The sequence below is a fragment of the Excalfactoria chinensis genome, chromosome 17, assembly GCF_039878825.1.
Source record: "Excalfactoria chinensis isolate bCotChi1 chromosome 17, bCotChi1.hap2, whole genome shotgun sequence".
Taxonomy (NCBI): Eukaryota; Metazoa; Chordata; class Aves; order Galliformes; family Phasianidae; genus Excalfactoria; species Excalfactoria chinensis.
The window spans coordinates 8656651-8684342 of NC_092841.1; the positions used below are offsets into that span (position 1 = coordinate 8656651).

General features: G+C 47.2%; 1 protein-coding gene across 4 annotated transcripts in view; it reads right to left on the minus strand.

Moving 5' to 3' along the window:
- Positions 1-27692, minus strand: part of RPTOR (regulatory associated protein of MTOR complex 1) — a 110938-nt gene that overhangs the window by 13712 nt on the left and 69534 nt on the right. For 2 of the 4 annotated variants that reach the window (XM_072352270.1, XM_072352269.1), the window contains exons 18-29: positions 26318-26435; positions 25189-25329; positions 24649-24807; positions 18638-18756; positions 18218-18286; positions 13987-14090; positions 12697-12880; positions 10771-10881; positions 5122-5227; positions 3695-3809; positions 3276-3400; positions 1914-2018 (exon numbers count right to left, since the gene is read on the minus strand). In XM_072352270.1, coding sequence (XP_072208371.1) covers positions 1914-2018; positions 3276-3400; positions 3695-3809; positions 5122-5227; positions 10771-10881; positions 12697-12880; positions 13987-14090; positions 18218-18286; positions 18638-18756; positions 24649-24807; positions 25189-25329; positions 26318-26435 — 1456 coding nt within the window. The remainder of the gene's footprint in view (positions 1-1913; positions 2019-3275; positions 3401-3694; positions 3810-5121; positions 5228-10770; positions 10882-12696; positions 12881-13986; positions 14091-18217; positions 18287-18637; positions 18757-24648; positions 24808-25188; positions 25330-26317; positions 26436-27692) is intronic. The other 2 variants (XM_072352272.1, XM_072352271.1) reach the window with 1 other exon arrangement.

A 27692-nucleotide genomic window follows, 5' to 3' on the forward strand; every position in this document is an offset into this window, starting at 1 on the left:
TCTGCCCTTTTCTTCTTCTGAACCTAGTTCTACTGCTCCAAAGGTGAAAGACAAGGGAAACAGCGCCCAGACTTCCTAAGGCCTTACTGGAAAGAGAAAGGTAACACCACCTCAAAAGAACAGATTCAAGTTTGGGCACACTTGTTTTGGCAAATGTAAACCCTCAACTCTTAGAGCTAAATCAGCCCTTGCTCAGCTCTTAACCTATTTTGCAACATCAAACATCGATGCTAACAACCCTTTCTTCTACATTAAAGCCCTGTAGAGAAGAAGGTAAAGTCAGCAAATGCTACGTCCTTATATAAGGTACACATAGAAAGCAAGGGAGGAAAATGGAGTTAGCCTGAAGGAGTTCAGTCTACAGCTGTCAGCATCTTCCCTGAGCACGACTGATGATGCAGCAAGAAGACGATGTAAGAGCAGTGCAGGGGAATTCCCAGACATCAGCTGTTCAGCTGAGTCCATCACCAAGGAAGCAAGATTCAGAGCCCAGAGATGGAAAACGTTAATCAACATCCTCCAACGAAAACTGGCCTTGGCAAGGAAGGCACGTGGAGCAACTGAATGACCCTACAAAGGGCAACTTGAGATGACTGCTGGATACTTTCCTCTCTGCCTACGGACAAACACGTGCCCTGCATTACCACTGTTTTCATCCTGCTTTTATTGACGTCTCTGCAAAGAGCAAGTTTGGACCATGGCAATTTTCTCAGTATGCTGCAGATATCCAGCAGCTTCTCATCAGTTTTGCACACATACTGCAGTGAGGCACGGAGCCTAACGTTACCTCAAATGCAGTTCCTCATTCCTAAAGCACCGGAGACGAAACAGGAGGTATTAAGGAAAACAGCAGATATGAGCTCAACAAGGCAGCACTGGTAAAATCCAATGAATAGCTAAAAGAGCTGTGTCAGATTCCCGTGATGAGCCACAAGCTCCGAAATGAGAACTGTCAGATTTTAAGGTCAGAATGAGTGATGGTGGTCATCTTATCTGACCTCCCACACAGCACAAAGCAGAGAATCTCACCCAGCAATTCCTGCATTAATCCCACAAGCACTGATTGAACTACAGTGGGTCTAGAAAAACCTGTAGCCTCGGTTAAAGCTATTCAAGTGACAAAGAAACCCCATGGGAGCATTAGTACATTATCAGGTCTCAGAAGGACAAAATGTCCATCTCCTTTAATATCTTCAAACAGACTTCAGGATTACTTAAAACTGGCCTTCTGGTTCCATCCTGTGCACAGCAGGATCTCAGTGCTCCTTTGTACATCTTTTTCTAAGTTTTCTAGCATCCAAACCTGTTCAATGTTTAACTGTGCTGTCCTGCATGTGCCAGATTCGGACTGTGTATTCTCATCACCTCCTGACCCACAATGAGCAGTGGACAGTAAGTGCTGGACTTGAGCTAAATGAAGTCAGAGGTGCAACATGCAAAGCTGTGCGAAGGCTGAGCAGCCCATCAGAAGGAAAGAGGCAGTATGGGAGCCACTATCCCACGCAGAAGGGAAGAACAAACTCCTGCCACAAGGAGCAGGGCAGTTCCATCGTTGTTCTACAGATCTCTCCTTAGGAACAGGCTAGAGGGACACCTGGCCAAGACAGCTGCTCTGAGGTTTGCAAAGGGCAGAAACTTTGTGCCCCTCTGCACCCCAGCAAGAGGCTCCTCTAGCTGTTCTTCAGCGTTGTGGGAGGTTGTTGTGTTGGGCTTTTAGTCTTGGTGGTTTGTTTTCTGAGAAACAAACACAAAACTTGGCCAAAGGCCGTTCCAGAAAGGCAGAGACTGTCAAACAAGGATGTTACTGGTGGCTGATGTTGAGAAACCCATTTTGCTGTACTCATCTTAAGGAAAAAAAACCGTATCAATACACCTTTGAGCTCCCAATCTCCTCCTCCAGGTAGGGGACCTACCTCGTGTAGTTGGCAGCATGTCTGACAGCCCCTGCCACGCCGTCACCATCTCCGGGTTCTTCTCCAGGTCTGCAAAGTTCTTCCATACTCTGATGGCACCATCATCTTGGGAAGCACAAAACAGAACACGATGCCACGTCATTGCCAATGCAACCCTCATAGTTGTGCATGATAAAGAGAAGAGCAACAACGCTGTGCTCATAACAAACTCCAGAACTGAGAGCCCTGCCGGAATGTCATACTTTTTATTAGAGTTGTTTTTCCTTTAATCTTATTCCATAAAGTCTAATGGATTGTTCCACCGGGAACTGCTCTAGAGGAACTTTTCTCCTTCCTACAAATAACACCTGACATCAGATGTTGTTCATCTCTTTGACCAGTTTTCTCTAGGAATTGTCTCTGTCCTCCTTGCTCCTGCACTGAGAACTGCAAAAATACCCTCCTAAATACAAAATACAGCCCCACAAAGAAGCTGAATCGAAGCCCAGCCCATCAGCAGCAGATCTTTCAAGTACATCATGTATTTCTTTCAATTTGTTCCCCATCTGTGAAACTCCTGGGCTAAGAATCAATAAATTGAAAGAAAAATGTCCTAAAGGCCCTCTCAAATCCTCTTCCACCTCTCTTAATTATACCCAACCTGTACGTTTCAGCATGAAGTTTGAAAAGCTATTGAAAACACTTAGACTGACAGGTTTAGAATGGTTCCTTGGGAGTGAAGCATTTCTCACTCACAGCTTTACAGACCAATGAATGAGAAAAAGCTCTTCATCCTTCCTTACGTGATGCAACAGGGCATTCTGGAGAACTGCTTCCCTGGCTGAGACACAGGGACTAGAGGGACTCACAATAAACTCAGAACTATTGGAGAAGATCAGTGCCTAAAACAATCCCTGTCTGCTCTGGGCTTCAACCAGCAACCAAACCTGATTCCTCAATACTTTGGCTGCAGCACGATTTTCCCTTCAGCTCTGAAAGCAGCTTTTGACCATCTAAGGAGCACAGCGTCCAAGGAATGGCACAGGAGGTTGCTGTGAACTCACCATGCCAGGTTCTACCTCCAAACACCATAACAAATAAAGCTGTGCTTGGAAACAGTTTCAGCAAGTGTTTGATTTGTTTGCTATTTGAGAACACTGCAGCACTTACATAAGCTGTTCAGATATCTCAATGTTGCCAGAAGCAATTTTCAACTTCCATCCTGGAAGAGCTTCAACAGTGACCACAAGGGTGAGGGGAAGGGCCAGACTGGGCCAAATACAGAGCGGGGAGAACAAGGGGTTCAGCACAGCCCCCATGGACCTGAATTCTGAGCAGGCTCCCCAGGTCCTGCCCTGCCACATGGAGAGCTGAACTGCTTACCTGTAGCAGTCAGCAGCAAGGAGCAGTCCTGCCCGTTCAGGTACTCCATCGCTGTGATCCTGGTGTACCGCGGGTTCCCATTGTGGAAATAATCCAATTTTTCCCCTTTCTCCCAGTCCCAGAAACTGGGGGAGGAAAGAATACAAGGTCAGTTCTTGGTTCTCTGTGTAAGCTATCAAGGAGATCTATGTTATGGCTAAACTAAAAGCGGTGTGCGTTGTATAGCAATTCAGCCTCACTTTGTTAACAGTGTAGGCCCACCTTCTGCATAAGAAATGGAGCACAAGCCCAGCTGTGAGGGACAATCACAGCCTGGCTTCCTTATGCAGGCCTTGGCACAACGCTTATGGTCTCACTGTTGACCTCCAGCACCAACACATGCAGCACGAGCCCCACAGCCCACATAGAGGAACCCTTACCAGATACTGTCCTTGTCAGCGACTGCGATGCAGGGTGTGAAGGGATGGAACTTCACCACGGAAGGGACGCCGGGGTTCCTGTTGAGGAAGATCTGATCATCCAGCCGGGAGATGCCTGGGGGGACAGCAGGCAGTGGGCTCAGCACCCCAGTGGCCCCACAGAGGGATGGAGACTGCAGAGCTCCCCAGGAGCGGTCAGAGACCACGGCACATCACAGCCCCAGCCCCTCTGCGCTGCCACGTATCTCAGCCCAAACTACAAACTAAACACTGAGATGACAAACACTGGGATCCTTTATTTTGGTAACAGAAGAGAACAAACAAAGCACACCCAGCCACGTGCAAAGAGGCATTTGGTGACTACAGAAATGGGTGGCAATGGGGCCCAGATCACTTGGTTTGGAAGTGGTTAAGGTCCCTCCCAACCCAACCATTCCATGATTCTATAAGTATCAACCTGTGTTAATGCAGAAATCCTCTTCTTTTTTGCCAAAATAAAACAAAAGAAACCTACTTCATTCAAATTAAAGTATTCTAGTTTAGCTCGTAGATTATTTATTTAACCTTCCATTTCAGTTCCTTGAGATTTTAGGTTAATTTCCAAATGAAAAATGTATTTTCCACCGAGACTTCCAAATGGTGGTTTCAGACCTTTCCCCCCTTCTCTTTAGAGCACTTTGTGATTTGCAAACAGTGTTGGTAACCCCTGAAACTGCATTTTTTAGCACAGTGGGAATCCATCACACAGAACCGTAAGCTCCAGAGACGTTCACTCAGTCCCAGTTAGTTTTAGCATGCATCCATTTAATTTCATTTTCATTAAGGGATTCTAAGTCTATTCTAATTTCTTTTAATATTTCAGACTTCCTTTTTTTTTATGAACATTGGCATTTCAGCTGCTCAGGTCAAGCAACCAAATAGGAATGCTGCCTAGAAAAAGGTTTTTCTTCAGGCGAGTATGAACAATCCCCTTTTTTGTATTCAAAAAAGATCCCCCAAGCCATTTCCTGGGCTCCAGTTTCAATTCTCTATTATTCTGGTTTATGATGCTTTGCAGTTCCATGATATTAAACTCCCTATTGAGCCCAGCAAACCTCCAGAGAGTGAGGCATCGCACCAAGCCCTGCACTCAGCACATCAGTTTCTCCAGCTCCATGCACCTCAGTTCCCATCATGGGGGGAACAGCACCCACAGAAGGACCCTGCCCTGGGGGATGTGGGCAGGGATCCGGCCTGTGCCAGGTCCTGAGGGCTTTCAGAGCAGTGACAAGCAGCAGAACAGCCAACAGCAGCGCAAGCCTCTGCCACCCTGCCTGAGAGCAGGGACCTCTCAGGGTCAGCATAGGCACTATTAATGGGGAATACAGCCCAGTGTGGTGCTGGGAGCCCTGGGGAGCCGCCTGCAGCATAGAAAGAGGGGCACTCACCCTTCTGAATGATCTTCTGGGCTTGTTTCCTGACCCGGGCGTTGCGCAGGAATCTCCATTCCCTCTCTTTGCGGATCTGGCTCTCCAGGTCGTGCTCCTCTGGGATCTTTCCGTACATCAGTGTGTTCACAACATGAAACAGGAAATCAGAACTCAGTGAATCACCATTCACAAACACGCGTGTTCATATCAAGCCATGAAACTTCAGCATCTCCATACAGTACATGGAGGAGCTCAAGGGACGTTCTGATTTCGACCTTCCCATCATCTGTGAAACCTTCCCCTTTCCTTTTGCTGCCCTAATCCTGAGATTAAAGAGAGAAGGCGGCTTTGATACAGACTGAAAGCCATCAACACATTAAAATCTATCTTTCAGTAGAGAACTACAGGCCAAAAAAATGCATTGTTTTATTCCTGAACTCCCGAGATGCTTCAATTACCAGCATGACATCCACTGCTAATGGCAACTGCTTTCATTTGCAGGAAAGTGATTCAGTGATTCCCCTGCGTGGCCTGGGTTTGGTTACACACACACACCTCTAGTTGGAATGGGAGCCCTGAGCAGTACGTAACCACTCTGGCCTATTTTACTGCATTTATTCCCACTCCACAGCCCCTGATGTCTCCCTGCAGGACCCCACCTGCAGCCAAGGGGACCATGGGGTAATACAGCTACTGCCAGGCTGCAAGACAGGGCTCAGAGTCACCGTGCCCACACCCAGAGCACAGCATCAGAGGGAAGAACCCACCAATCTCACCCCCAACCCACTGCAGGGTTACACAGTGTATAATGTGTCTGTTGCTTCACACTTAAAAAATTACCCAAGACCAGCAACATCTCTGCTTTAGAAACACCTTTGGGTCGATGAAGATGAGCTGCCTTCCTTTGATGAAGGAATTGATGCTGTTCTGGGCAGAGAGAGCCTTGGAGAAGGGTGACATAAAAGACAAAGTCCTTTTGCTCCTTCCCCTTCCCCACAGACACAAACTTCTTTCTTTTCCTGACTAAGAAAGTACTTAAATCATCTGCCACTGTTATATGCGCTATCTTCAAAATGCATTATGCTCTGGAAAACAACCATTACCGAGCTGAATTGCTGCTGCTTTAAAATAAGGAACCCACCCCTTCTGCTGGGAGGGAAAAAAAAGGGACTGCTATTTCATTTCTTCAAGAATATGACATCTATTAGAAAGGCAGTGACAAATGACCAATAATGTACAGCAATAAACAAACCCAAGATAAAATACATCAAAGTAGATTTGAGAGCGCGGAGATTACAGCTACACCTTAATGAAAATCCAGCTTCTCTGGGAATAAATTAAAGTAGGACCTTGGAGGAGGCCAGGGGATGAGCAGGGCACAAACAACAGCACATTTTCCTGGGGGCACCCAGCAGCTCTCTCAGTTTAGGGTCAAGAAACCCAGTTTGCAGCTGAGTGAGGCACTCCTCTGCTCTCCAGCAGATGAAGAATATCAGATTAAAGGAGCTGCCAGGCTCCTCAGGTCTGAAGAAAAAGAACTTTTCCACGGAGGCTGAGCTGAAAGCTGCTTTATTATCTGATTTCAGCAATAAACATTCTTCCTCTAATGAGATCTACTGAACTAAACTTATCATTGCCAGGCACTGCCAGTACCTGTAACCACACAGAGGTGCTCGGTACCAGTTCAGCTCAGTGTGCTGCAGGTTTCTGGTCTGACTGGCTGAGCCCCCAGACCAGCACTGCAGTGAGTACAGAGAGTTGCACCATGCAATGCAATGCAGCATTTCTCCTCTTGTTCCCAGCAGCCTACAGGACAGAGCTGAGTGGGTGCAATAACAGAGGAGAGGAAAGGGGAAAGCTAGGTCAGATGTGGGGAGGAAATCCTTTACCCAGAGGGCTGTGAGGCCCCGGCGCTGCCCAGAGCTATGGGTGCCCCATCCATCCTAAGGATGTGGATGTGCTCTGGGCAGCCAGAGGGGCAATCAGCCCACAGCAGGGCAGGGATGGGGCTGTGGGGTCCCTTCCGACACAGACATGCTGTGATTCTGTGATGATTCTGTAAGATGAACCCCACAGAACACATCGCGAGGGAACTACTGGTGGTGCAGAAGCACAGGATTATGTCAGGATGTGTCTAATAGAGCAGTGACCTCCAGCTCAGCTGCTGCTGGCTGGAAAACCAGAAATTATTATTCAAAAGAACCAGCTATTTAGGCTCATTATTCATGCCTTTGTCTCCCCTCCCATCCAGCTTGCATTTAAGCATTAGAAAGTCATTTTAGTAAACAACAGCCAGGCTTTGGCTGCTGCTCAGCTCTCCTCCGAGCAGAGCTCCCAGAGGTACGTGGGAGTAGCAAACTGTGCTACATGATGAGGATCATGACACGGCTCTGATTCCCCGCATCTCTGAGCATCCACTCAGACATCAACCAGCGACGATCCCCAAACCTCCCACCAAGTGGTGTCACCCGAAAGCCGACCAAATCCTTTTTTAACACGGTGTCCCTCCATGTCAGCACGGAAGTCGGTATTTGGATGGGGATAGGGAAAAAATATGGCAGTCTGCTCCTGTAGTAAATAAAGTTTGTCCCTGCACAGCGTTACTGCAGCATCGCACAGAGGGCTCCCTCCTCCACCAGGACTTTGAGCAACAGCCAAGACAGAGAGCACTGAGCGCTGAAGAGAGGGCTGGGATTTTTCAGGAAGGATCCCTTATGTAATTCTCACCTTCCAGGATCCTTCCCAGCTCTTGCCTGCATGTTCTGCCAGCCCTGTGAGCAGCAGATGCTGGCTCTGCTCTCCTTGATTCAGGGCTTCCTGACAGCTGGCAACGAGGCTTTCCTGTGCCACGCGGTCCAAGGCTGCCCATGGTGAGCAGAACAGCCTTTTGCCATCACAGCTTTAGGAAGAGGAAGGACTTTTGCAGAGATCAGAGCTGTGGTAGGTAACTGCTTTCCCTGGCACACCAAGAATTTACAATGCAGTGTTTTCTTCCTCCATGTATCTGATTAGATAATCGATAAATCAAAGGCAGTATGATGGCTTGAATCCGAGCCACTGATTTACGCTGGAAATTAATCCCTCAATCTTTCCAATGAAAGCTTTCTCATAGCAAGGTCTATGAAGCAAAGCTGAATTCATAAATTAAATATGACTAAGATGCACTCACAGTCATTTTATGTTTATTCATTACAGGAATAGTTGTCTTATCTTTCCCTGTTTATGCTAGTAGGCAGCATCTCCAAATGAAGCATTGGAATTGCATATCAACGTCGTCTTTACCCATCAGTACTCTGTACACTTTGCTCTTTGCCTTTTTCATGAGGCTAAAGCTCCCAAAAGACAGCAGCTACAAGCCAGGGCTGTTTGTTCCTCACTGCTGCAGGAACAGATTCTAAGAAAGGAGCACTCTTTGGACATGCAGCCAAGACACGAGTTACAGGATGACCAGGGCTGCCTGGTTACACAAGCAGCGATCAAGATGTGCCAAAGGAAGTTGCAGTGGAGGGACTTCTCCCTGTCCCTTGCACGTGTACCACCCACCCTCATTAGAAAGGCACACACAATTCCCTAGAAGTCAGTATAACACACAAGCTTTTTGGCAGAAAGACCTCCACTTGGCCTCTTAAGGCTGCTTTACAAAAGGAATGGGGAAATCAATTCACTTCCTCGTTTCATTACGAAACACAGCTTTGGTTTTGAGCAAACCTTACCTAAAACACTGCTGTCGAGGACACTCTGTGCTCAGTAAATGCAACCCAAGGCCATAAACATCACCAACCCAAACCACGGGAACGAAGAGAACGTACATACTGCTATTCCTGCTCTTGCAGTAAAAGCTGTGCACACATTCTGCATAGGGACGTAGTCTGGAGCATCTCGATGCTCCAGGTGAGACACTGAACACTCTGGGACTCACCTACAGTGAAAGGTAGCCTGAAATTTTCATTTCCAGGACTCCTCTTCCCTGGCTTCTACAAATTAGTATGAGAACACTCTGTGTGTTTGCTTTCCTCCCCCAACTTCCTTAATTTTATGCACATGAAGTACTAAACCTATATGTATGTATATATATCTATGTACACATATACAGCTCCCCATCTACACATTGAAAGTGCATTTTGATTGGCTGCCTACCGTGATTTATTGCATTAATAAGACACCCCTCTTTTTCCTTAGAAAGCAGACAAATGTTTTTAATAAGAACTAAGGGATGGAAGAACACCCCCCCTTGTTTCTTCTTTTACTCTCCTCTGGACTTGAACTGAGACACTGAAACTCATCTTGATGCAAGAAAACCCCACTATAAAGCCTGACCGAGCCCCATGGGCCAGATATATTTCCTAATGAATTATTCTGCTAATGATATCAGAAGAAAGTTAATTTCACCGGCAGCTGAGGAAGTGTCAGGCAATCACTCTGCCGTCTAGTTTTTCCTCCTGGTGACTTTCTAAACAAATTAAAGCAACAGGGAAACCTAGCTGCCATGTAACTGGTTTTCTGATATCCTTAAACTTGGGGGCAATTACCTCACCTCATCACCAAACAATGTAACCGTGCCTGAAGACGGGAAGGAGCAGTAACAGATGGCTCAGTGGCAATTCTTAGATGAGGCAGCACATAAAATGTGCCATTCCTTTGCACATTCTGAAGATTTAAACATCAGAGGTTGCATACAAGCATCCACCGCTGAGTTGCTCAGGTGGTGGCATTAATACAAACAGTGCATTATAGTTCACATTGATTGCAATACCTCCAAAAGTTAAGCTGAAAGTTCTGTTACAGTCTGTGCTGCTCGAATCCCAAGGTACCCAGAAGTCTGCTCCACTGTGGTTGCTAATACCACGGCAAGCTTTACTGCTTACTTTGATTTCACACTTAAGATTGAAACCCGATCCTTGGCTAAAAGATTCTGGGAATTTAAGTTTTTATTTCCAGTCATTGACGATCTGTGCTCATCTCTGAAGTGCTTTGTTTTGTCTTGTTGGTTTGCCTATTTTTTTTTTTCCTAGAATGGAGCTTTAGTGCATCTCTCACTTCACATAAAACCAACTCACTTCCAAAGAGATCTCAATGGAGATTCATCGTTACAACCTTCATTCTTTGCTGTAGTAAGTTTTTTTTTTGTTGCTGAACTTTGAAAAGAATAACGACTCTCCTGCAGTTTTCCCCATGCTGTCACGTAGACTTCCAATAGCCATCATATTCTCCTTGCTAAGGTAAAGGTATCAAGACAGGGTGCATGTAAGCACAGCTTACAAGTACAGCCCCCAGGTCACACCTGAGTACAGAGCCATGCCTCGCTTCCAGGAGAGGATACGTTCTGTTGTCCCCGTCTTCACTCGAGAACCTCTCCTCATTTCTACATTCTTTCTTGAGAGCATTCTATGAGTGCAGGGCTTTTGCTTTGGGCTCTGTCCCTATTAGCACCTGACCTTTCTGGCTCTCACTGCCTCTCCTGCTCTCTGTGGCAGGCAGTGGTCACGCATCTCATCAGAGCAGGATGATGGAAATACATCCATTCCTTTCCCTCCTCAGCCAGAAGAGGAAAAGAAGGCAAAGTGAACAGAGGAATGTACTAGCCTGTGCTGAGGACCAGCACCTCAACCTTTCAAGAGCTGCAGTGTCGTGATTCACAAAGCATTCAGAGAAACAACAAAGAATTACCTTCATGACAGGCTGAGCAAAGTACTTGGCACTCCAGTCACAAAAGCCCGTCTGCACTGTGGCTGAAATGAAACTTTTGTGCCCGACGGTATCATCAGCATCATCAGTGGTCTGTCCAGAAAGAGAACAGGATGTTAGCCCACGTCCACCTCACTTCCATGGGCAAACTGTATAGACAGCAATACCCAGACTGCCTGTGGCAGACCCCTGAGTAGAGAAAAGCCCTCAGAAACATTGCCAAGGATATGAAGATTTCTGTGTCTGGCTCCAAGATGACCGTCATTACTTTAACTGCACAGAAACGCGCAAACAACCTCATCTGCACAGCACACGGCACAACCAGGCTACAGCATGAATCATGAGCCCCAGTGTTTGTGTATCACAAACATGACGTCCCAGGATGAGGTTTCTCGTGGTCTGCACAAGAATCCGGCATAATAAAGCAGTGCTGAGGAGAAGATGATTCAGGATAAGCCAGATTCAGATCAAGGGCCTGTATGCATGAAATGTAAATTAAAGCATAATAATAATAAAAAATAGAGATACCCCTCCATTCACCCAGGCTTCATTCAACTATGAGCCATGCTGTTGCTGGTATCCCTGCTAGAACTGAAGGTGTTCCTATTAATGCTTTGACAAACCTTTCCTGGAATCACACAGAAGCACTGGCTTTGCACAAGTGCTGGTTTAATAAAGAACAGTTACTTCCCAGAAGTCAGAACACCTGAAATCCGTGCTGTCCTTTTGGCCTGTGGATTACCAAACGCACACATCACCGCTTCCCATCTTCCCCTTCCATAACAACTTTTCCAGTTTCCTCTCACAGAGCAAGCACCAGAAATATCCTGGAAATGCTCTGAAGTAAAGAGAAGGGCCAACAGCTGGCTGTGTCTGGGGCACTGACCTGGAACAGGTTGCCCAAGGAGGCCGTGGATGCCCCATCCCTGCAGGCATCAAAGCCAGGCTGGATATGGCTCTGGGCAGCCTGGTCTGCTGGTTGGTGACCCTGCACACAGCAGGGGGGTTGAAACTGGATGCTCATTGTGGTCCTTTTCAACCCAGGCCATTCTGTGATTCTATAACCACTGCCAAGTGCTACCTTTGAGTGATGGCCACAAGTGCACCTGAGTGTGCATGGACTCAACCATACTCGGCTGTGATGACTCATCTAAAGTCATCTGAAAGTGACATTGAGAATCCTTTGTGCACATGACAGCATTCCTCTGCTTGGCACCACATCAGTTCTTCATGCTTCTCTAAATGGAAAAATGCCCTCTACCTGGTGACTGTCATTCGGATGCCAACATGGAAGCAACCCCCCTCTCAGCCTGATGCTGAAAGGAAGAGACACCACAGCTCTTGGCTGGCCAGATGTCTCCCAGCAGTGACCTGTAGTGAGCTCTGGTTTTCCCAGTGCCAGTCTGGGCTCACATCTGCTCCTGTGCTTAGTGAAGAGGGGCTGCCAACATAAGGATCAGGACTGCAGCAAAGGAGGTGAATCTGCTGCTGCAAGGGCACCTTCCAGTGTCTCAAAAGAGAGAAACATCTGCCTGCATGTTAAAGGAGGAGGAATCCACCCTTTGTCCATCTCTGTCCATACTTTGCTGAGGTTGGAGAAAAAGCAACTGACAGAGATGCAGCTGTGCATCATCACTCAGGCAGACAAACGTTTGTGAAAGAATAAACAATCAAGTCAGATTAAATGCTTCTTGGTGGCAGCAGAAGTGAATAATGTCCTATATCAGAATCACATAACCTGAAGAAAAAAATTAATTCATTTTTATTTTACAGGTTAAAAGAAGCCACCCCGGTGTTAGCAGTAGCTCGAAGCAAATGAAGGATGCGCAGAAATAAAACACAAAGAACAGAAAGTGTAACAAAACCCGGTGGAGCAGGGGATCAGAACTGAAAGCAAAGTCTCTTTACCTGTTCTGGCCCTTTGTCAAACATTTTCCTTGTTCTGGGGAACTGGTGGGAGTGGGGTGTGTACTGAACCCCCATGTTGCCCACGTTGGCAGGTCTCACAGATGTGATGTCCCGACTGACCGGTTGCTTTGTCACATCATTTGTCAGGCTGGAGCTGCTTGTGCTCGTGGTTGGAGGTGATCCTCTACAGATCAAAAGAGTAAAAGGATTTAGATAACAGCAGACATGTGACTTGCCCTCATTTTCTGAACCACTCTGATACGTATCCCCTGACACCTGGCACGTCTCACTAAACTGCAGTCCTGACATGCTTTCCACCTCTGAGAATCAGCCTGGTTCTACAAGCAGAAAGCAGTTCAGTGCTCCCTATCACAGCAGAAACAAAGCTAACCCCCCAAACACGAGGGCAGAGGCTAACAACATCTACATTACCATTATCTGCTCTGCTGCCTTTACTCCTGCATGTGAATTACATTACTTCTTTACTTCGCTTGTTTCTGACAAGACTTATCCCTCACCGCTGTGCTTCCTCTTACAAAAGCCAAACAATCCAAACACACAGGCCAAAAAAGGTACAAATCCCAGCAGTGAATCCTGACTGAGCCAACTCCAGATCCAGGATCAGAAAAGCAAAATTCTGGGGACCTGTAGGTTAAGCAGTTACACACCCACATGTAACAGGTGTGACCATGGCACCCTGACCAGCAATGCGGTGATTGGAGCCCTGGCAGACCACAGGGCAGCATTTCAATCTGCATGCAAACAGATCTGTGCTATTGCACAGCTGCATAACGCTACCAGAAGACATTAAAAGCATCATTAAGCAGTTCAGAGCCCTCCTTTCCAACTTGGAATCTCACTGTTGCACATGGATTGTGAGGCTGCCAGATCTCAAGCCAGGTGTTTTTCCCTTGGACAGCATCCTTTGGGAAAGAGTCACATTTTCAAAGCCTAGCATTGCTCACACTGTCGCCTCAGTTTCATTGAGTTTAGGCATCACTTGCTGACCATCAGGTAACCCTGGCTTTTAGCTGAAACTGAAGAGATGAGACTTCAATGGGAAAACTGGATACCTCAGGTCACAGTGCATCAGTAAAATCAGCAACACTCAACACGTTTCTTCAATTCACCTTTAGATAACCAACATGCCTTCTTATGCTTTGTCCTGAAAGGAGTAACGTGTAGAAACTCCCCCTATCCCCAGAGCTTTTATTCCTAAGCCTCAAACCAAGAAGCTACGAGCTTCTATGAGCTTAGAAGCTCCTGATGGGGAGCTCTGGGCCCACTTACCCCACTTGGTGGATGTGCATGCCTTTGTTGGTGGGGCTGGCGGGCGCCGACTGCGTCAGTGAGGACGTGTCCAGGATGCGCTGAGGGCGAGCGTTGACTGTTGCCTAGAGGGAAAGACACAACAGAGCACTGAACGGGACTGCAGAACAGCCATTGCAGGGGTTTATTGCATTATACAATTGCACACCTGGGGTTAAATGAAGTCAAGCTCTCTATCGGCGTGTGTGGGGGTGTTTAAAAATATACGTGAAACGTCCCCGTGCAGTTTACAACACGTCAGGCGATTTTGCTGCTCTTTGAGTCTGATGGCACTTACCAGACAGCATTGTTCTTTTGCTTACAGAGACATAACTGACCGACACATCAGCCTATTCCCAAAGGCAGTCACAGCCCAGGACCCTCAGCAGAACTTGCACCACGAGGTGAGCTGACAGCACGGAGCTCCCACCCAGCACCGCACTGCTGCCCGTGGCTCCAGGAACCATCCAGGTCTGCATCTCATGCTTGGGTCACAACTGTCCGTGCACATCTGACAGCTGCACAGATCAGCCTCCCTTTGCCTTTGCAGCTCCTCTAATGGGAGCTGAGCTTTTGTGGAAGTCACTGCAGGATGGTCCCTTCCCTACACACCAGCTCACAACGGCTCACAGGGGAAGGCAGCAGGTCTGCACAGCTGGGCTGCTCACAGCTCTCCTGGACACAGCCAGGCTCTCCTGTAGGCTGACACAGACCTAATCCTGAAAGAAACATCTGTCCTTCCGCCTAGAAAAGGTCCCAGATGCAGGCCAGGGGATGGCAGTGAGTGGAGCATGCAGCTCCAGCTCCACCTGCTCAAGGGCTCGAGCCCTGACCACCACTGCTTGGATCCAGGGGCACACACCAAATGCCATAGCCTCAGGCTGACTGACTTGGGGTTACTTTCCTCCTTCCTATAGGAGATGAGAGGGGCCCCAGTGCCACTCATCACAGTCACAAGTGCAGTGGGGTCTTCAGTGAGCAGCTGGGACATAAAAATCACAGGAAGAACGGAAGGAAAGCAGAAGCAATTTAGCAACTAGTCACAGCTAATTATTCACTGCTAGTTCTAATTAGCCACAGAAGGCTCACTTTTCAGATTCTTGCAGTCAGATCTCTGTCACCTGTAACAGCTCTGGCCCCTTCGTGTCACAGCAGAGGGACGAGGTGAGCCAGTGACAGTGTGCTGAAGGGGCAGCCTTCCTTCTTCCTGGGGAAGCAGCAAAGGAATTTCTTTCCTGCCAGCAGCGAGCTGTGCAAGGCTGCAGCTCAGTGACATGACAGCGTTTTGCTGGAGGCTCCAGCTCCCCGTTTCGCAGGGATTTGCTCCTCTGCCCGTCACATCACCTCTCTCAGGAGGGGAAACGGCGATTCATCACTTTGCAAATTGACACCCAGTAGAGGAAAGAAAAAAAACCAGAGCATGCTGTCAGAATCGGTCGCTCCTACACAGCAAAGCTGTACCAAGAGCGATGTCGGTGGAGGAATAGATGCTGGGACAGTTCAGCCTCGAGGCTTCCATTAAAAACAGCTGGGTGAGACAATCTGGGAGGGAAACAAGCTTTCCTTAATTAATTTCGATTTCAAAAAGTCTTAAAAGGGCCAACACTGCTTACCGGCTCCTTTCTGTTTGTTTGTTAGCTTTGGTACAAACAAAAGAACGTGTTTTGGACTTTTAAAAGCTCAGGCTGGGAATGAGATTGTATCACTCCAATCTGCATCATGAATATAAATCACAACTCAGCAGCAATCTGTGGGAGAACCAGCAATGTCTAATCAGCCCAGGAAATAAAACTGCACATTCCCAACCCAGGAAGCATGCACGTCTGTGCAACCTACTCACCAGCTGCTCAGAAAGACATCGCCCTATTTAAAGACCACTGGAGTTCTCCTGTAGATAAAGAGCTGTACTCATGGCTCCGTTACACTGAGTACAACCTGCCTCGTTGGAAAGCAAAAATAACTGCTCTACAAAATGCAAACACAACCTGAACTCCTGCACAGCCCCATCACGTACAGCACTGCCCAGTATCACAGTGCTGCAAGTGCTTCCATCTCACAACCTCACATTGTGCTGGTGCTGCCTGCACAGCCCTCGGGGTGACTGATTTCCATGCCTGACACACCTACCTGGTACAAAATGTGTTGGAAAATCATGAGGACTCAAAGCACAGAGCCTGGCAACTTCCTGCAGCCAAACACTCAGCTCACCAATAGCAAAGATGTGGGTAGCCAATGCCATTCCCAAATGTCAGCCCACAGCTACTTTGCTAAGGACCTTCAGCTAAAAAACAGCAGAAACAACAAGGCCACACAAATTCCAGCGTTCTGCTCTGTTACATTAACAGAGGAAGCTTTTGGATGTCCAAGCTCCAAAACCAAGCCTTTTTCCCTGTATTCTGTATCAGCCGGAAGAAAAGGGTTCAATCCCTGAACACCCAGGTGCTTTACTTAGCATGAAATAGGGCTTCCTTTCATCAAGGAAATCAACTTTTGTTTATGATCTGACAAGCAAACAGGAACACCCCACCTGCATGTGCTTTACCTGGGAGCAGCAGGGGGCCCAGGCTGCTCCCAGCCATGTGCAGCCCAATCTCCATGAGCACCAAGGCAAGGTTTCAGTGTACAGCCAACACAAGGTAATGGGTAATAATCTCCTTGATGTGACAGACAATTCCTGCAGCCGATCCGGGCTCACACCAGCAGGAAAGGATGGATTTGGGGCTGTAAACCCTGGCAGCACAGCTCACAGTGGGAGCTCTGTCTGTGATCGTAACCTACAGTCTGAAAACTCATCTTCCATTTTGGAAGGCTGCTAACAAGATTTCATAGGGAGAAACCATTTTAGAAGCTACCTAAGGCGGATGGTACCTGCAACAGCAAATGCACAGCATCATGAAATGCACAATGGCCACACATGCATCTGCCCAAACCATTGGATTACACATTTAAATGCAGCCCTTATGCCACTTGAGGCTAACAGAAGAACAAATATGGCTGAGAACAACAAATAAGCTTCATTCACTGAAGCATCCCCAGATAAAAACCTTCATAAATGGGGATGCTTTTATTGTTTCGCAAAACCATTTGAAGAGCCATTGCCTCAGAGAGCAGCTGTCTGAGAAGCAGAGCATGAGATGTGTGATATCCATCCACTTGAGCTTTTGGACTCCTTCCCGTGCAAAGAATTTAGGACCAGACTTCTCAGAACCAGCACCCAATTTATCAAACAGTCACAGCATTCCTACGCACATCACAGCACAATGATCAACATTGCTGCTGGCTAAGCAGAACCACAGCAGTGCTGGTGAAGAAGGTGCAGGGCAACACCGCACCTTTATTAATACTAATACATCTCTTTCCACTAGCAAAAGGAGTCAGTCCTGAAACAATAGTTAAGTCCGAAAAAGCAGATCCATTTCCTTTTATAGCCCTTTAAATCCCAGAGTCGGACTAACGTTTCATTTTGCAAAGAGCCTTCCAACATTCAACACCGAAACAGCTTCGTGCAGCTCGAGCCGAGATGGAAATCTTTTAACTTTTCTTATTCACCTTCATTTGGAACCTGATGCCTGACAGCAATTTGTTGTACAACAGAATCACCAGGGGAGGACTGACCTCACCGCCCCCACTGTCAGAACCATTCTCTATCCCCAAATACAGACGTTTCCAACTCGCTGACACGTATGCTTTAAACAAAGGGAGGAATTTAAATAAGTAACTATTTTCTCGAGAGAAAATCAGATTGAAAAGCAAGAAATCTCTAAGGTGTTAAAATGGTGGTGCACAATGCTGGCATCTCTTACTGCACAACTTCAGCTTAGAAGCCTCAACTGAAGATTTAGGGTTATTCATTAGAAATCATCAGTAAGAGACGCCATCTCGCATTGGAATGGCTCATGGTCTGGATGCTACAGCAACTACAGAGGTGGAATCCAAGCACGGGGAAGGGCTGCAGTCAGAGCTCTGACACCGCTGCTGGGTGGGGGGAAGGCAGTTGGTGAGAAGATGTTCTGGGGTGGCCTGGTGCTTCGCCTCAGGAGGAGGTGAGGGTGCTCCTCCAGCTCCCCAAGCTGGCAATTCCCAACAGCAGTGATGGCAGCCTCCAGGGACATCTTGTCATCCTTGGAGGATGAGATGTGATGAGGATGGTGGTTAGGCGGGTAGGCCTGGCTGGGAGGTGAGTAGTGGCAGGGGTGTCTGCATGCTGACTCACATGTACTAGTTCACCTGGATTGGAGAGCCGTTGTGGCTTCAGTCTGCAGGCCAGTCCCACTTGCATAATCTAAATCGGTTTGCAAACGGATAATTTAATGAAGGATATCGAAGGTTTCTCCCAGGGACTGATCAGATAAGTACACTTGTAAACAAGACCTGCTGTCTAAGGTCTGTACCTGATTTACAATCCCAGGCCCTCCCCCATTTATTTATTCTACCTGAGCAAGACTTCACACGAGCGTTTATCATCTCAAAACACTACAAGCTCCTTCAGAAACTGATCCAGACTCAACTAGGATCACTTACCGGAGCCCTCCAATGGGCCTGTGCAGCTCAGCCTACCTACCCCTGTGCCTAAGCATGAAGAAAATCAACATACAAAAGCCTGACGGACACACACGCACACAGAAGGGCATACCTTGTAGGCAATGCTATTGAGAACTTTCATTGCCAAGTCGGAGACGTCGGGATAGGGGTCAGCAGCCAGGTGAAGGAGTACTCTCCAAATTTGGGTATAAACACTGTTGAAACTCACACCTAAAATAACAAAAAATAAACAACAAAAAACAAATCCCAGGAACACATGACAACCCATCAACTCAAACTCTTTCATCTTAGGTGAGAAAACTCATCAGAACTCTGCACATCACAATGACATCTAAGAAAACATCAAGAGAAGAGAGCTCACAAACACCCTCCGTGGGCATTCTGCTTCTTCTTTGTCCCTCTTTGTGAACTCTTTGCAAGAGTTGGTAAAGTGAGAGTGGCAGAAAGCAAAATAAAGACTACTTGAATAAGCCTCAATCCAAACTGCCAGTCTGCTGCGCCCCTGCAGCGAGTAAACTGAAAAAGCCAAATGGAGCACCAGCCTTTGGAGCTCCTGAGCTGAAATACTAAGCGCAGTAAGAACGTAGTTAGGGGCTGCTATTTGGATGGTTACTTTTATAGCTGCTTTAAGGATTAAGACTCTGCTTGGCTGTTCAGGGCTTTAAGTATTCGACAAGTTCAATAAGTGCTAAATCTTAAAGTGAAGCTCTAAGAGCTGCACCTTTGCGAGGCAGAGAAGCCAAACTCAGCCTCTCCTACTGACGTTTGTGTCAATTCCTCAGTTGCCAATTTGTTGTTTAATGAGAATATCTGCAGTTTGCTATTCCAGAAGAAGGGACTGATGGATTTGAGTACAAATCCAATTAATAAGCTTTTGTAACAACGGACATAACCCAGTTGAACGTTTCATTTTGCTGCTTTTCGGTGAATCTTCAGTATGTTATTCTTTCTCTTAACCCCCACCGAGTGTAATAGGGACAACACTGTCCTTTGGGAATTGAGCCATTTGGACAATATTAAAGCAGTGGCACTAACACACACACAAAAAAAGGAACAAAAATAGGGATTTCAGATGAGTCACAATCAATGGTAAATGACAGATCAAGCTGTTACTGCATTTCCTTCCGTGTTTCTGTAGGCATCTAAATATAAAGCGTTAAGTTGTGAAGACAGGGTTCCTTGGTCAGCAAGCACCTCGCACAGCTGAACCTGATGCTCAGGCCAACAGAAAACAGACACGGACAGTTTGGTTTTGAACTCAAAGTGAAGAATGCGAGCAGTGTGCAGTTATAAACTTCAGCAGTCCGCACAGTGCGCTGCCATATGGCTGCCTGCGCCAGACAACCCAATCCCTCCTCTGCCAGAAAAACTCCCCAGCATGTGACAAACGTTCTGCAAAAAGCAGAGGCGATAATCTCACTCCATCCCTCCACTTGACCTGCAACACGAAGGATCTCTTACCCGGCTGACGTGTGAAGGATTTCTCTACTTAAGAGTTTCACGTAGCGGCCTCACTGATGAGTATTTATGACAGCACTGCCCGCTTGCCATGGGTGACCCATACAACAGGGTCCTACAGCTGAGCCTAGCCTTTCCAATGCAAGCAGAGCACAGGGTGATGATCCCAGAAAGCAAAAACCACTGTCAAAACACAGCACAAAGGGCACCCATCTGTCATACGTGGTTGATGCTGGCTGAGGAACACGCAAGGACAGCGTGTGTGGGTTCAGCAGAACTGACTTGGAACAGCGCAGATCCGACCTCAGGTTTTGGCTGTGGTCACAGCTGGCAAAAGTCATCGTCCTTCTCACAATTTCTTTATCTGTGTTTGAAAATGTCAGCACACAATAAACTCCCTGTGCAGAAGAGCAATGGGCCTCCCAGGCAGAAATGCGGCGATGTTACACTGTCTGTCCTTTTGGGCTTCTGACTATTTGAGACTCACTTCTGCAACCTGGAAGCTGCTTGTTAGCAGGAAAAGCAGAGCTGGAGACACACAGAGCTATGGGCCATAGAAGGACAGCAGCCCCAGAGCCAGGCAGTGACACACCAGCTGAGCTCAGCATCCTGCCCCTGTGTGTGCTGTGCCAGAAGCTACGCAAGAAGCAGTGGGGATCTGAATGGTGTGGACCCTTTCAGAGCCCTTGAAAGGCAGTAAAAGGAAAGGGAGAGAAAGGAAGAGTGAGGAGGTGCTCGTCAGTTTCTCTGATAACCACCTCACTCGTGACGCAGTCATGAAGGAGGAAAAAACCAATAACATTTTTTATACATCTAAGCGTCATGAAAAACAAATTTAAAAGAGATCTGCGCCAGTGCAATCCCTCATTCACTCCGCAGCCTTTGGAAAGAACAGAGGGAATTTCTACAAAGGCTTTCAGCAGCGGGGCTGGAGGATTGCTGCTTTCTGCCCCCCCCTCCCCTTAATGCTGTTCCGTGCACTGATTCAGCCCGGTGACACATCCGACACAGCTCCTGCAGGAACCCAAACGTGGATTCACTGGGATAATGGGAGGCAGCAGAGGCGGCAGCAGGAGCAGCAGCTTGATTTCATGTACTGCACTGAAACGAGGAAAATATCCACGAGCTGCAAACAAAGGGCCGAGCAAGGGGGACGGGGGTGTTAATTTAAGCAGACAGCTCTGTAATTAGTCAGCCTGATTCAAAGCCAGTTAAATGGACCTTGCAGTATAGATTTACAGAATGATTTCTCTCAGCTAGGAATGTCAAAAATAAATTGCCTTTCTTCACTGACGCCTTTGATTTCGTTTGCACGCACGTAGCTCCCAGCTCACTGTGACAGCTGGCATCACATCACTGCCCCAAGGAAGGGACCTGGCTGAGGTCACTGAGCACATGAAGTGCAGGACCACGTTGTACTAATGCTTCTATTTACCTTTTCCGTTTCACCATTATGTGATGGTGTCTCTTTCTAACCCCCTTTTATAAATCGCTGCAGTGACTGTAAGCCCTGATCTCTGGAAGATGCAGTGCTCACCCAGCACAGCAGCAAAAGCTGACCAATGGCTGAACCCACACTGCTGTGTGCCTCGAACCGGAGGCAGCTCTGCTCCTCTATGTTCCATCTGCAGGGAAAAACACACTGGGGTTGGTGTGTGGTGAAAGCACAAGCTGGAGTACTTCACACCCAGCAGCACCTGAGGGCTCAGCTATCTGGTTCCCATCAATACTGATTCCAGTGCTTTGTAAGGCAGCATCCCGTATGTTTCTCTTCCCAGAGTGGCACTGTAGGTTCTGCACGAGCTCTTCCAAAGGAGAAAACATCAGAGATTCGGATAGCTTTCTGTGTTCTACCTCGACAACCACGAGCAGCAGCTCACTCCCCAGAGGAACGGCAAATTGATTTTTTGTGCACAGTGCTGACAGCCTGCAAGCTGCCATGGCCAGCCCACGCCACTGCTCCCTGCCTGTGCCCAGAGAGGGTGTGTGAGGCCAGGGCAAACACTGGCACATCATGGAACCACAGCCACAAAGCCAACCATGCTGCTCTGCTGCCCACTGCCGCACGCTGGGATTTCCCTCCCATCCTGGTTCCCTACTGCCTCAGCAATGCCACGCAGGGCAGCTGTTGCCTCTCATGGCTGTGCAGCAGCACCCAAGCCTTGCCCTGGTTCCACCATGCTGCTTCCATAGTGCAGGGCAAATAGGACAAGCTGAAGGGCAACCTCTGCAACAAGTGTCCATTTCCAAAGCCCACTCAGATCCCTGTATTTTGCCATTTTGTGAGGTCCTGCTTATAAATAGCACCGGTTAACCGATTATTTCTCATGACAGTGAATTTAAATATAGTGCCTAGCGAGAGAGGAGGCTCTACCTGTCCCAGCAGCCTTCTCTCCTGCAGCTCACTGCCCACCTACACCTCTTGCCTTCGTCATCCTCACTGCAGTCACCTCCTGCTGCGGGTGTTACTTCAAGGCAGCTCTTCAGAATGGCTCCTGTGACACAGCAATCAGTTTCCTGCCCCCAGCTCCCCTGCTGAAGCAGAGAAATGCTCCCCTGCATTCACTGCTCCAAGGTTTCCTCCTCTTCCTTTGATCCTTCCTTAATATAATCTTTCCAGTGATGCTCTCCGTATGACAAAGATTTTTAATCATGCAATTTAGATATGAATAATCACCTTCAAGGTATGCAGAGCCCTGATCTCAATACCTTTTCTCATCTCAAAACTAAAAAAAAAAATAATAAAAAAAAAATAATTAAAAAAAACAATCCAGAATGCAAAGATTAATTACTTGTCTTATGGAAAAAGAAGCAAGGCTCAGCTTCCCATCCAAACTGGTGTTTGTGTGTTAACTAACCAAACCTGGCTGCTGCCAGCTCAGCCACACATGGGCCAGAAATCAACCTTCTGTTAAGCCAAGGTTGCCTGGGCAAGGACTGCTCTGCCAGAAAACAGCATACCCAGGGACCAAAGGTACCTGCTGCCTTTTCTGGTCACGTTTTGTTGGTAGTTTGCTAGGAAGCTGTTTGTGAAATGGCAGGAGAAGGTGCCTTGGGTTTGTGGGAAGAATTACATTGTATGATGCCACAGTGTTGGTGAAGTGGATAGGCTGATCCAGGAAAATCCTTCTAGAGCCACATTCCTAAAACCAGAGGACAAGAAAGCCCTGAGCATCACTGAATCAATGTAGGGAGCACAGAGTACTGAATGCAGAATAAACTGCAGTTAATATTTTTTCCCTTTACTACCACAGACTGGATTTCTACCGTGGTTTGACTCTACCCATGTACCCAAAGCATCCCTTTTACTGCTCTCTCTGTCCCAAACACTTGGGGCACCTTCATTACTGCAGAGCCAAATCACTGTTCATTCTGCCAGAAGATACAGAGCAAAACATTCCTTCATTCAGGGCAGGTCCATCATCCCAAGGACTCCTCTGAGCTATAGCAGGATTCTATTCCCTGCTAGAACTTAAAGACCTTCACCCCAAGGCAAAGGGGCACGTCTGGAACATTACAGGCTAACTGCAGCTGCTACTTGCAAGTGACAAATACCCACAGCGGTGTTAATCTGAGCCTGGGCTGGCTGCATAGCAGCACTGAGGGCGGCTGGAGCTGATGGGGTTTTGAAAACTCCTTCCTTGGGGACCAGAAGAGAACAGGCTGAGAGATGGTGCTTCTTCAGTAGGAATGAAAAAAGCCCAGCTTTCGGGAAGCAAACGCTGAAGGTAATGGGATTCTCTGCGAGTTATGAATTTTAAACACTTCCATAAGCTCTCTCGTTTCCAGCTGGCTACGAGCTCTTCTGATTAAACAGGAATGAGACAGGCTTCAGAGAACTGCTCTCGTTGTTTCTTTAGGTTTTCCTGACGTGCCTCCAGTCGATCTCTAGAGCTTCCAGCACAGTTGGAAATAAAATCTTGTGAGACTTGCACAAGGCATCACACAGACCCCACTCAGCACCAGAGGAACTGAGGAAAACGAGCTGCTCTGGCTTCAGAGAAATTTCCTAATGCTTCTGCCATGCTTTAGAAGACTCAGTTTCACCTGCCTACAACCAAAAGCAAATGAATCGATCAAGTTTCTAATGAACGCTTGACTTGAAACTGGCCACAGGGCCTTAAGGTCTCACAAATCACATCCTTCTTTTTTTAAGCCTTATTTTAACAACGTGCATATAAACACGCAAGGAAAATTAGCTAGGTAAGGCTTTCTTGTATGAGTAACATAACAAAATGGTTGTGCTGTACAGAAATACAACCTACATGAAAAATAATCGGGGGAAGTTGTTACTGCCAGACAGCCCAGCTGCCGCATCCATGAGATGGGGAGTCCTTGTTTTGATTATCTAGGCAACAAAACCACGGTGGACATAAAATCCCTTCATGTGCAACATTTTTGTGCTCCTATTCCTAGGAGGATTGCTGTCTGCCACAGCGAAGCACACAGCTGAAGCCAAAAGCTTCAGAGCAGGAGGGGCTGTGCTCTGCATATAGCCTAACCAGGAACAAGAACAGCATTTCTGCTGCCATGAGAGCTCTTGCTAGAGATCTAGCAGGAACTGAGATGCAAACCTTCCACAAAACCTAGTGCGAACATGCAAAGAAATGTGACACCAAAGGAAGGGGGAGCAGCTTTACTCACCTATGAGTGAATTCAGAGAAGAGTAAGAGCTGACTCGTCTCATCTTGTCAATCGTCTCGAACGACAGGATGTACTCTTCGTTCTCAGGGCTGCCCAAGGTGCTGCTGGCACTGCTGCTGGTGCTGAGATTCCCAGGAGAAAATGCAACAGAGCTTCCAGCTGCCAAAGGAAAGGAGGGCAGATGCTGAAACAAATCGTGCAGCGCTCAGTGAAGGTGTGGGCAAATCCACACAGTCCCCTTTTCAAAAACTGAATGCTTAAATACAGAGCAAGGGTCAAAGAGTCATAAACGATTCAGACAGTGAAAAACCTATGCGTGTCAGGGAATGGAAAGACACCACCTCGATCCCCAAACACTTAAATCAATATTAATGACTATTAAATTGAAATTAATTAGGAGAGGGCTCCTCATCTAACCCATAGGAGCTGCCAGCTGGATAATCGAGGCACAAAAGTTATTTGCACATTGCACACTGGTTCGCACATGGCGGCTTGTGAGAGGAGGCATAGAAAAAACAACAGAACTTTTTAATCTCTTACATTCTTCGTTCAGACTGAGGTTCTGCAAGGATTTGTTCAGGTTCCTGGCTGTGGTAACTGCTCGGATGTTCCCATAAGAGCTGACAGAGCGCAGCCGAGGTGTGCACGGCCCATCTCGCACCGGTGTCAAACTCCCACCCTCTGCGGATGCAAAATTTAGCAATCAGAGATGTGAGCAAAGGGATCCAGCAAAGACAGAGTTAAAACATTACCAGTACAAACAGAATTCACCCACTGTCCATTAAGCATAAACAGAACGAGGTACGACGCGGGATCCTCCTTGAACACAACCAGCACGGAGCACGTTTTCGCTGTTGTTCAGGCTTTGATTTTGTTCCATCCAATAAATTCAGGTGAGCTGAGCCGTGCCAGTGCCTGCAGACTACCCAGAAACACAATGGCTCTTCCCTCCAGGTTGATGCTGGGCCATTGCCCAGATGCTGTGTTAGGACACACTGCTACAGCAGACTCCATTTAGTAGAAGGCATTTGCAGGCTTCTGTCTGCTTCTGCTCACTAAAGCTTTAGATTCTTTCTTTCTAGTTGTTACAAAGGCTTATGAAAAATCACTTTCCTGACCAAATTTCAGCCCTAGTTACAGCTTGGATTGAAATACAGATATTTGGATAACTGCAATTTCTCATTTTTTTTCCCCATTTTAATTCCTGAATACACACACAATGTTGCAGCTTCTCTGTTTGATTCCAAAGCAGAGGTGGCTGCATTATGGTGCTGGGGCAACACTTCCAGTGCATCCTACTTACAGTGTACTTTGAGATCATTTTGAATGGGGAGAAGCACTTGTATAAATGGTAAATAATGCTTATTTCCTGCAGCAAAGACAAATGTGGAACTTATTTTCTAATATGATTAATTTATTCAGACAATGCGGAGATTAAACGACTTGTTGCAGAGACAACACATGCTATTGCCTCCAGGCTTCTGTTGCAACAGCCCCATTATCTTTGATTATTTCAAATGTCCTTAATATCTAAGGAAAATAAGAGGCCAGCAACAACTTCACTTGGGCTTTTCATTCCCTGTGTAAAGCAACACATAAAAAAAGGATGGGACTATAGGCACAAAGCTCTTCGCTGGTGCCGTCTGCCATAAAGACACAGAACACAAACCTGGGGCAGCCGGAGAAGGGAGAGGGTAATTCTTCTCTTCTTCCATGAACTGCAAGGCGACAGTGCAGAAATTGCTCTCATACTGAACCACCAGGTGACTTAAAGCCACCACCAGCTCCTATGGAAAGAGCAGAATAGAAAAGGTATTCCATTGTTGTATTAGGTCAGAAACAATGAACAAAAGGAGAAGGCAGAACCATATGTCCAATTTTTACTGATACAACTGGGCGACCATCCAGACGAGTAACGAGAAGAAATAAAAACGCAGGAACACTCGTTAGCAATAGGCAAATTGTCTCATGAGTTGCTTTGGCTTCCTGCGGATCTGCTTCACACATACCCACATCCTCTGCCACCACAACAAGAAACCAAATCGGAACTTCTCCAATAAGCCAAACACCAGCGAGATGGAGCACATGTCCTTCTCCCAGGATGAGCCAAGGGACACCTCTCCAGACAGATACTGCTGCAGTGGGCAGGAGGCTGCAGGTCTGCTGCCCTACCTACACTTTCCCTAATGCAGCGGAAAGGGAAAAAAACCCACTTGAACTTCTAAACACATGAGATGAACCAATGACAAAGATGATGGCGACTTAGCAAGTTAGCTCTATTCTGAGTTAACGTGACTGGGAATGGCCTTCTATTCTGCAAGGACTTGCTATTTTTATGTTTTATTCTTAAATTATGGAGACTCAGGTCCCTGCGAAACCAACCCTTTGACAAAATTAACACCCATCTGTCACCGAGTGGAGACGAGGACACTTTTTATGGTTGGCTGGGAGAAGCATTGATTTTCCCTTTGCTTCACAGGGATGATCTGAAAAAAGGCAAAGCCTTCCATTTCAAAATTAATTCTTCACAACAAGTCCTTTATATCTGAACAGTCTGACACTGCTCTTTGATTCTGCCTGATATTGTCAAACTGATGCTGTGTCCCAGAAAGGACCGAATGAATGCCCAGCTCCTGTGCATGCGAGCAGCAGTGAGCTGGGATGGGTGCCTTCAGCCTGCAGTGGCACAGCATGACCCCATCCCTGTGCCATGCAAACAGAGAGCCAAGCTTTTGCCCCACAGCCTGTCCTACATTTGTTCTGAGCAGAAGGAAACAGAATTTGACATGTGGACCTTGGGGAAATGGCTCAGCTCTCCCCTGAGGAGCCCTACCCTGACCTTCACGTCAGCAGCCAACATGAGGACCATGCTACACACCCCACAAAGGACAGTCCGGCCAATCCACAGCCATTTCATTCCCAGAGGTGCAGCTTAGGAACCCTGAATTACAGGAAGAGGTGGTGAATTTCAGACCCACAGATAGGCAGCATTTGCTGGGTGTGTGGAAATAGCCCAAAGGAAAGGTGGAGAACTGGCATTTCTC